The 10,848-nt window shown below is 45.5% G+C and overlaps 1 protein-coding gene across 3 annotated transcripts in view; it reads left to right on the top strand.

Moving 5' to 3' along the window:
• The first annotated feature begins 372 nt into the window (after positions 1–372).
• Positions 373–10,848, top strand: part of nav3 (neuron navigator 3) — an 89,590-nt gene continuing 79,114 nt past the window's right edge. For all 3 annotated transcript variants that reach the window (XM_088406280.1, XM_088406279.1, XM_088406278.1), the window contains exon 1: positions 373–755. In XM_088406280.1, coding sequence (XP_088262406.1) covers positions 513–755 — 243 coding nt within the window. In that variant the 5' untranslated portion in view covers positions 373–512. The remainder of the gene's footprint in view (positions 756–10,848) is intronic.

Below are 10,848 nucleotides of genomic sequence, written 5' to 3'. Positions count from 1 at the left end.
ATCTGAGCCGAAAGCGTGGCTACTTGCAGTCCGAGTGAGACAGAGTGATGTCCAGTTCTGTTCACAGAAGCAAACCCGCTCTGTGAGGTCCCCGTAATCACAGTTTTGCCGAGCGCCGGTTCTCCCCACGAGGAATTCGTGTCCCCTTGAACTGCTCTGGCCGTCTTTGCGGCACGCTGCTGACAGTGCGAGTGAGCGAGGGAGAAGGGGAGGGTGGAGAGTTTTCTTGTGGGAGGAGAAGGAGGAGGGGGTGAATTGGAGGAAGAAGGAGTAGCCTTCTCAGTTTCTCTATGTCCTGCTCGCTCTGGGCCACAGAGTGAGCGCAGTTGCTTTCCTCTCACTCTGAGAGGCAACTGCTCCCCTTTTTTTTTTTTTTTGAACATTCTTTTTTCTGTTTTTTTTTTTTTTAATCATCCAAGCATCCCATTCATCTTGGTTCCTCAGATTTCCTATCACGGGACACACGTGTCCCTCTCTTTTGTTTTTGTTTTGGAAACGGAGGTAAGACTACCATGCCGGTAGTTGGTGTGGCCTCCAAGCTCAGGCAGCCCTCCACGGTCAAGCCGGTGCACACCGCGCTCCCGATCCCAAGCGCCATCCGGGCGCATGGCTACATGGCCCGGCAGCAGGAGCTCAAAGCCAACGATGGCATCCCGCCGCTCTCTTGCCAGCTGTCGGTTAAGTCCGAGTACCAGCCTGCCAGGACACCTGAGGGAAAATCCAAGGCGGAAACCGAGGAGAACAGGATATGCAAGGTTGGTTTCCATTAGCGAATCTCCGTAGTGAAGACCAGTGAGTTTTCCTTGTTGGGTTGAGCAGGTGCATCTGTAGCTCCGGCAGCGGGATGACTCACTTTTGTGATGCTGTTTGCCTTGATTGGACTGGATTACCTCATCCTGAAGCCCTGTCGGTATCTGTGTCATTCGCTGGAAACAGATGATGCATTTAGTCAAGATCTTTCGGATCACTGACAAGTCAGGTGTAGTGTGAGGAGGGAGATTAGCATTTGCTTTTTCTTACTGTTGTTGTCATTCTTGATCGGTCTGTGTCACAGGAACACTATTTAAGGATCTGTTTTTGTCTTGGAGTCAAAGGCATTCTTACGCTTGTCTGTCTTGTCTCTGGACTCGACCCGACAAAGTCTTGGTCTTATCCCGGTTTCGATACTTTCTCGTCTTGATATTACTGGTCCCTGTCGGCGTGGTCTTGACGACAACACTACTTTCCACTAACTGACACTGCCAAAAGCGTAGTCTTAAGTCACTTAAAAGTGTTGCAACAGACCCACAGCGAGTTTTCCCTGCTGCACACATGATTGCTTTGCTTTCTCATGCTCAGGCAGAAGAGGCGTGGCCAATTTTCAAAAATCCCCGCCGAGTTGTTTCACCTCGGCACTAGCGGTCAGAGCACAAACAAAATCCAAACTGGGCCGTCCTCCTCTTCCTCTTGACGTTTTAAGATGTCCGGTAGCAAACAAAGCAGCGGGTTCCTCGTGACCGAGAGGAAACGCGGGCCGGAGACATCAAAGCTTGGGTCAGCGCTCCCCAACCTGCTTCTAAATCCTCACAGCATGGCTGAGACTGACTCTGAGCTGGGCAAGGGGGGGGGGCTGTTTTATCATTAACCTGCTGCTGGGGAAAATATTCACTCGCCGCTTGATCGCATAATTCCTTTTATCTCTTTTTGCTCTTCTACGAATTAGTTGTAAGTTTGGGAATACTTTTCAAGTATCGATGTTCAATCAAGAGAGGTTGAGGAAGGATTTATATTTGTTTCTTCGGTGTGATGATGTTTGCAGAGGTCTGCGGCGGGTCTTATTCTATCATTCAAGATTTACAGGAAGTGCTTCTTAAAATGCTGGAATCGAAGCCTATCTTGGACTCGTGTTCCAAAATGTCCCCTCATGTATTTCACAGACACCGTAAAAAAGTTGTGGCAACTTTAGGAGGAAATGCATAGGAACCAACTGCAGGGGTGCAATTAAACTGTCAAATGAGATCCATTTTTTGGCACCGTTCAAACGTGAGCTGTTGTCAAAGGGATTACGCAAACCTTGCGCGTTGAGTGACAGCTAAACCCTTAGAATTCAAGTGTCTTCAGGTGGGTGTTTATTAAAATGTTGGCGATAGAAGAGCAAAAGAGCATATGTGTTTATTTCCTGTTTTGATGACTTCTCAAGCCCGTTTAGGGCATTTACTTTGTAGAACTGTTTACATTTTTGGACTGATTGTTGCTTTTGCACACTACTTGCATTCTTTGCCTGTCAGAAGCTCCTGTGCCAAGGAGATGAGAACAAGGGCCGACGTAGGCTCCTCCTGGTGTATTCTCTCGTCTGACAGCTCAAATTAGTCTCTAGCCTCTGGCGCTGCGCGGCGACGAGCCGGAATGATGAGCGTATCTGAGTTGACTGGGCTTTAATGGAGTGTCGGTGCCACCGCCCTCGATAGGGTCTGATCTTGTGCGTCAAGCGTTTTTAGCTGTCAGAATTAATGCCGGCATTTAATCAATCTGTACTTTAAATTTTCTTCTCTCGGAGCCAAGTCTCCTCAACTGTATCTAAGCTTTTCCGTCGAGTGCGTCTACTTTACCGGCGAATGGCAGCTCACGGCATACACGAGCCAAAGGCTGCTATTTCCGTTTGGCATTGAACGTTATCCTGGAACGGTGCTTGTAAGTGTTAAGCATGAAAAGTATGTTCTGAAGTGCCAGATGCACTCACCCCCTCACTTGAAAGCTTCCTGTTGATTATCTCCTCTGCTCCCAAGGGCGAAGAGCATATGCAAAGTCTGCTCCATCACTTTTGATAGTGAAATGATTGCGCCGGCCGACTCTGGATTCGCAGTAGGAAGGTAGACAATAATATAAACCCGATAGTGTGGGTAACATATAAACATCTCCTGAGGCCTTTATTTTCTATCGTGAGTACCCTGCGAGAGTCTTGAGCTTTTTGCACGCTGTATAATCCTGGTGAAATATGACTTACATGCATGGTGAACTATAAAGCAGACCCACAACTGTACGTATTCTGCAGAGAGTCCATGATTTTTGTCACATTTACTCTCAGCAGACAAGCAATTAGATGTTCATGTAGACCAAATCGTAAATCACCGAGTCCCAACCTCGTAGCCAAATTGAGTGTTTGTTTGAGCACCGTCCTAAAAATGAATTCCACCCGGCCGATGTGTATTTATTAGCCCCGTTGGAAGGCTTTAAGTGTCTGCATATGCCATTGAGTGTATTTGAGAAGTGTTCAATTTATGCATATGGGAGAGTGTGAAGAAATTCTGAATGGTAGTTGAAGCGACAGATTCATGTCTAAAGAAAACAACCAGTGATAGATTTATTGAGTCCATCATGCCAACATTCAAAGCATACTAGCACTGTCTCCTCTGGCTCAGTTGGGTCGACCCCCCCCCCCCTCCCTCCCCCCTCCCTTCTGTTTTAGTGGTTATGACACTGCTGAAATAACAGAGGCAGCCAGAGGGGGCCAGCTCGCTCCAGCAGAAGGAGGGGCGGGCAGGATGAGAACTTAATGTGTCACGGGTGGTCTGTGTTGGAAGCGGTATCTGGAACACAAATCACGGAGAAGGAGCGAGCGTCTCTGCGTTTGTTCTTCAAGACGGCGAGATTAGAGAAGGCTCTCAAATGGCACACGTCAACACTTCTGTGTCGGGAACGTGTTAACAGAGGAGTCAATCCACGCGCGTTGGCCCGACCCGCGGGTTCAAATATTATCCTTTCCAGGGCTTTGACTTCCATCTTAAAAACGCTATTTGATTCCCCTGCCGTGCGCGGAGACCGAACGGTGTTTAAATCTTGGAGCGAGAACACACAGAGTTGTTTACAGTAGAACCACACCGGTTAAAAATACCCTCCCGAAAAGAGACATAAAACCCGACGCCAAACATTCATTCCGAGCGCGTCTCGGAAAAAGAATCCTTGACGGCGCGCGTTTGTTTATCGTGTTCCAAAGTGCTTTCATTAGGGACGCTGTCATGCATTTGCGTGGCACCATGCTCCGTGATACAATGGATAATGGAGATTAATGCGAAGGGAAAACTCCCGCCGGCCTCTTATTATCTCATTTTGTTGTGGCCTGGGAAAAAGTGAACCGGATTGGACACGGAGCAGACCGCTTTTACGCTTACACTACGGACGCACAAACCGCTTCTGCTAGTTCATAAGTGTTGAAGTCCAGTCCTCGCGGGCTTGATTAGCTTATTAGCGAGGGGGAGGAGCTTGAAAATGATCCGAATCATTTTAATCAGGTGTGTTTGAGAGAACATGCGGGATACTGGCCCTCGGGACTGGAGTTTGAAAGCTTTTTTTGTTGAAAAAAGTGGCAATTACAAGCAATGTTGGAAGTTACCTTTGATAAGTATTTTCAAAGTCTGATTTTTTTTTTTTTTTGTCCTGTTGTGTAAAATTTATACAATTCAGATTGGAGGGATTGTGGGTTCAAATCCTTGCTAAGGCTTTTCTGGTTGGGAATTGGTGTCATAAACGGATTCCCGCTTTCTTCCTGTAGGGAAAAAGCAAGCGCATAACAGATCGGAGATTTCCCCATGTCAATCAACACTTTGTGTCTTCCTTGTTTTCTTAGCATTATTTCCATTCCTTTCTCAATCCCTGCTTTTTAAACCTAACACCCGCTCATTTGTTTCCGCTCTTTCCGATTGCCAGCATTCCTTGCCGTGTTTTTCTTTTTGTCCTCACTCCATTCCACTCCCTGATATTTTCCTCGTGACCTTTACCTGCACGCCACGTTTGTCATATATTTCCTAACTCCTTCTACTTCGTCTTTTCCGGCTGTCAGACTTGTTTCCTTTGTGATCCCGTTGCAGTGCAAGTGGCAAGGGGGGGGGGGGGGTTAAACACACACCTGGCCCAGTTCTGTCATTCCAGCTGTCAACTGTTTTCTGCCGAATGAACCACTCACCTTTTCTCTGTCATTGCCCTCTCCGGTTTATCCTGTTTCTAATCTATCGGTGCATTGTGCGGAGTCGTGAAGCGTGCCACAACACATGCTTACGCACTGCCAGTGTGTGTGTGTGTGTGTGTGTGTGTGTGTGTGTGGTTTTTAGGTATGTACGGAGAATGTCCGCTGATGTTTTGAATTAGGCCAGGGCCGCGGCTGCGGTATTGACTCACTGCTTTACGCGCCGCAGCGGTAGTAGGTCATTCTCCATCCACACAATTACTGCGTTCCTTTCGCACTTCGGACGGAGTTTCCTGCTCTGAGAAAACATTCATTTAGAGGCAAGCAGTTCCTCTCATGAAAGCACTAAATACGCTCCCGCTCATAAAAACCGAAGGGAAAACGAAACGTTCGCCGCAACGCAGTGAAGAAAAACAACAGCAAAAGTGACTAAGTGGTCGTTTGAAAAGTATTTCCTTCCCGTAAGAATTAAATGTTGATTCTTATCCACCGTTTTATATTTTCAAAGCCCGGAAACTTCAGACTTCATTCATATGAGCAGATCTTCATTTCTGTCAATTGGATGAATATTTTCAAGCCTGGCACCGGATCCATTGTTAGCCTTGCCCTGGGTACGTTTCAAGGGTTTAGCTGTGGGGAGTTTCTGACCAATAAATAGAACACAAAGCCACTCTTGCATGCAGATGCTTGGATGTAAAGCTGGTTGCGGTGGCCTAGCGGGTGGCGGTTTGTTTCTGCGCCCTCCCTTGGCCGGAGCTTTTATATTGGGCTGAACTGAAGCTTTTCAAAAGAGCCATTCAGACACATTATTACCCACAAAAAACTAACTTTGCCATTCTTCAACCCAGGGATTGCTCTTTTTCTGTTCATTTTACAGTTCCCATCCAAAAAATAACAATTTTGCCAGGATAGGCCAGAGCATTTCGTTTTTCTTGTATCGCCGAAGCGCCTTGTAACGATACTATACGTGATTGGTGTTTAAAGTCATCCCTGCTGTTTTGAGATCAGAAGAAGTCCCGTCAATCTTGGCCCGGTCTCTTCCTGGGTGGTTTCAATGGCGTCCCAGTGTGTGGTTAAGGGTTGTAAGTTTGTGAGTGGAACATTGTCAGTTTAGTCTCTTCAACCGGGGACTAGCATTCATCTGGATGGGGGAAATAAAACCGCATGACAGCTTCCAAGCATAAATATAGTGTATAACTTTGCCCATATTATATATTCTATGCAACCATCACACCATATGTGAGCAAAACAGGTCATGTCCCAATGTGAGAGAGAAAAAATATACAGCGTGGCTCTATTGCTTCCTCTGTTCTTCCAGTGCATTAACCTTGCCTATAAAGTGTGTTAACATTATCGTACGAACTGCCAGCTCTTGGACGATTCCTCCCTCCTCCCTTGGCCTCCCCACATGGCTAACAAAGTTCTGCCGTTTTGGCCAGAGTGCCTTTTCTCACAGGATTCGTCCCCCCACGCGCAACACGCACGTGGAATTTGGATTTTTTTTTTTTTTTTTACTGGCTATCGCCACAATAAAGGCCGAGTTTTCTTTTAACGGCCGTGGATTTCGCCGACGCGTCCTGTGAGGTATTCTGGAGCCCTTTTCATTTTCTCTTTCGACCTGTTGGCCCTGTCATTGAAGGCTTTGTACCGTTCCATACGTCCACCCACGGCCATGCCTCGCAGAAGCCTGCAAATCATTTATACCATTCGGCCTGTAAATCTCCTGGCTGTCTTGTAAAATATTTCTGGCATATTTAACGGAGTATCAGTGCGGAAGAAGAGACGGATTGAGTCCCTTTGGGAAGGTCACTGTGATGGATTCATCGTTTACATTGGTGGTGGTCTTGAAAGATACAATAGTACCATTTTCTTTTCAAATTAACGGCAAATTAATGGGAACGTCAAGCATGTCATTAGTGATGCAAGTTTTTCCAAGACATGTTAGAAATAAAACTAGCTTCTGGACCTGCTGAGTAAAATATGACTTGGCATACCACCTTCTATGTGTTTCCAGGTAAATACATCAGACATGGATGGCACAGCATTATTTTTTTTCATCCAAACAGTATTTCACAGGTGGTTCATCACTGAAAGAGTGAATGAAGACTTCCTATCCTTTGCTGTTTCATTTGTAGTGGCATATTTTACTCGGCAACTACAAAATATAGAACATTATTCTTTGATTTTCATTATTTTTGGCTACAAATGGCATCCTTAATGTCTATCCATTTGTATAAAACATTTCAGGATCAAATTCATGTATCATTTTTCAAAGGAGTCACTGCAACACAACCCCAAGTTACTTCTCGTTCCAATGAATTTGCCCTTAAATTGAAAAGAACAGTTCATGCCACCCTATTGAAAAGCACGGATCAAAATCGCAAGTGGCGCCCCCAAGTGCCTTCACGAAACCCCGTTTGAGAACCCCGACCGATGTTTCTTTTAGTTTCGTTTCATGTAATCATGCCTGCGGCGTTGTGAGAAGAAGAGAGCCTGGTGAAAGTAGTAGCAAGAAAGCTGCTTCTTTAATCATTTAGTCCTTGTGCATTTGTAGGAGTTAACTCGCCGCCGGATTGAAAGCAGATGCAGGCACCTCATTCAGGTTTCAAGCCGTAATCGCCCTCAGCATCTGGCTGCCTCTTTTTCGCCTTGTGGTGGGAAGGAAATGGCAAAGGCCGGGAAGGAAAAGTGCGAGTCTCCAGGGGGTGGAGAACTTGGAATAATGGTGTCAGTGGCTTTAGGTACCGAAATATTTCTCGACAGGTTACAATCGAAGTCAAAGCGTTAAGTGCATGAGAGCAGAAAGAAAGGAAGTGAAGTGAGGGTGGAGTTGGAAAATCATGCCAAAATAGTCCCAAGGGATTAGGTCTTGGATGGAGACTAGACCAGGTGATGAATTGGGGGATTCTTACCAACTGGAAGGCGTTAACAAAACACTGTAGCAGCATCTCATTCCAAATCTTTGTTGCGTGTGCGTTTAGTTAACGTTTGTTTTCTATTTTTTCACGTTCGGTGACGCACACGTTGTTCTTTCCCTCTGTGAAATCCGGCGCACGAGTGTCTGTGCTTTCTTTGTAAGAATGTTTATGATCATATGCTCAAAACTAGTTTGTTTTTTGATCCATCAACTTGTTACGATGAATAGCATGCTACCTAACGTTTGTCATTATCTATGTTATATATAACGAATAGCATTGGTAATTCAGTTATACGTTTGATTTAAGTGCCATCACGTACCCCGTTTTAAAAACTGGTGTGCTAAGTTAAACCAGCAGAGACCAGCGAAATGAAATTCCCTCCTCACCATTTGCCGCCCCATAAACTTGCTCAAGCACCCTGCTTGCCCAGCAATTTTTTTTTCCCCTCCCCTTTAGGCCAACATTTGATTAAAATCCTTCTATCCCATTGATTCAACCGTCTATTCATCACCGTACACGCGCGAATAGATTTCTAGAAATACGAAAGCCACGCGGCGAACATCGCCTTTTCTTCCACTCGCTCGTCCGGAGTCGGAGGTTGGCCGCTATTCATTTCCGCGAGCTTGACAGAGTCCATTAGTCTTTGGCGGGAGGCTTTGAGTTACAGTGTCTAGGGGGTAAGAATCCTTTGGCGCGGGCGGCGAAATTGTCTTGGCGTCTTAGTCTTAATAGACCCCACCCCAAAGAGGAGGGGCGGGAAAGAGGGCGTTACCGTTGGACTCGGACGTGTGGGAAAGATGAAACGCCTGACTTGGACGGAGACGCTTGGACACAGATGCAAAAAGGAAGAGGCCGACCTGCTTCTAATCCTTTCAATCCCTGACAGTTATCTAAGCATGGCACCTACAGCTGTACGCATCCAAGCTGGAGTGCTTGGAAATTGACTGTGGCGAGCGGGTCACACCTACGCCGTGCCCTTCATCAGTCTGTTGGACTTTACTTGGCAACCACTCGCACCGCTGCTCGTGGGACTTGCATAGTCTCCTGGTCAATCCCATAAATCTTTTTCCAAGGTAGGCCCCGGAGAGGGGAAGGAAGGGTCGAAAGGTTCGTTCCCACAGCCCGCAAAACCTCCACACGTTGACGGATGTCTGGAGGATGCTCGCCACACGCCCACCTTGAAGGCTTCTCAAAAAAGTAGATGACTAGAACGCAGCGTTATTCTTCTCGTTCTGAACAAGTTGAATGGCCGATTTTGCTTCTGTTTGAAAAAAAAAATGGATTGCTGCAAAAGTCGACATGTTTTGACAGTCTATGCCTTCAATGGGGTTTTTTTGTGAGCTTTTTCACGCATCAAAAGTATTTTTAGGTGCCGCTTCCCGTGATTTGAAGGTTATCCCACCTGTTAATATTTTGAGGCTTTATCCTGTGTAGTTTTTCATTACTGAGTGTTAAGAAATTTCTGACATGTCACCGCTAAAATGAAAAGGGAACATTTTAGCCTCCTTGAGTCACAAAAAAAAAGGTGACAGAATAGCGGATTTTTTCCATTGTCGTCCTCAGTTTTTCCCAGCTGAAGCAGCAGTTGTGGCTCATTTACCGCAGCGCGTCTGTCCTCAGCACTGGACATTTTGGCCCACTGTTCTGGCCGGGAATATCAGCCACTCAATGTTTTCCTTGGAAGTGGCAACAGGTCCAGCGAGCACTGGCATCCGTGTCAAGTGGTGTGCGAGCTTAGTGAAAGTTGGACAGACGAGGTGCCGCTTGACACGTGCGCTTATTTCACGGAGGCCGCGTCCCATCCAGAGGTCATGAAAGCTATAATTACGGTTGAAATATTTGCCCATATTTATTGATGGTCAGCATTGGCGGATAAAGCTTCCATCCAGTTCTTTTTTTTTTTTTAAAGCGCTGTACTGAATTATTATTCGTAGACTGTTCAGTTTACTAGAAACGTCTCTGCTTTGTGTCTGTCCATACAGATTCAGGCTGAAGCGAAATGAATTTCAGCACCTTATTTGGGGAATATACAGTCCAACGACATATCTTCCAAATGTGCAGTAAAGTTATTATTTAGAGTATAAACACTCAGCTGAATGCGCCGCATAGGTGTTGAATTGGGACCTCATAAAACTACAGGCCAGGATTTTAATCCCCCCCACATGGACCCTACTTTTTGCGGGTCGTTTCGTTGTAGTTTTCACGGTGGGAGGTCACGTCGTCCGACATTCTGGTCTCAATGAGCCGTAGAAAAATAAAGTTACTGGGATGAGATGCGGAGTTTTTGGGGGGCTGCGTGAAATATTAGGAGCGATTCAATGAAATGTATACAGCCAGTGTACCACATTGCTGAAAGAATGAGCGACAGAGCATGACCAAATACAACATTGGAGATCTGGCTTCACTCACCTTCTAAGCATGTTCCCAATGTATGTTCTGCAGATGTTGCTAAATCCTCTTTTGTATATATTGAAACACATGCCGCTCCAAGTGTGTATTATGTCGACAAAACATCCACGGTGTATGCGGAACAAAGAATTATTTGAAGAATATTAACTACTATCCACATGGAGGCTCAGTTTTAGCATTTTTAAAGGGGCAAACATAATGTTTTCTGTCCACATCTGATGCTAGTGGTTTTCAAACGGGGTACGGAAGAATCAAATTTAAAGACTTTTAAAAAAGGAACAGTATATTTTCAAATTAAAAGCAAATGGATTGGAACGTGAAACAACTTATTGCTAAATTGTGTTGTAGTGACTCAATTACAAGACGTTGTATGACTTTTTTTAAATGTTTTTTTTTTTTAATGATTTTTCTGGCAGACAAGACAGAAATGAAACAGATGATTTTGCATAATCTTATGAGTCAGACATGGATAGCACAGGACTGTGTGTGTGTTTTTGTGTGTGTGTTTGGAGAGCAAGTGCAGTTTGTAGCCAGAATTGATGCTTTGTTTTGTTGCCACGGCAACCCTGCATCAGCACCAGC

This window comes from Hippichthys cyanospilos, chromosome 22 (genome assembly GCF_059441005.1).
Source record: "Hippichthys cyanospilos isolate Australia breed blue-spotted pipefish chromosome 22, RoL_Hcya_1.0, whole genome shotgun sequence".
Classification (NCBI taxonomy): domain Eukaryota; kingdom Metazoa; phylum Chordata; class Actinopteri; order Syngnathiformes; family Syngnathidae; genus Hippichthys; species Hippichthys cyanospilos.
Note: the sequence above shows the minus strand (reverse complement) of the source record. Positions and strands in the feature narration are given on the sequence as shown.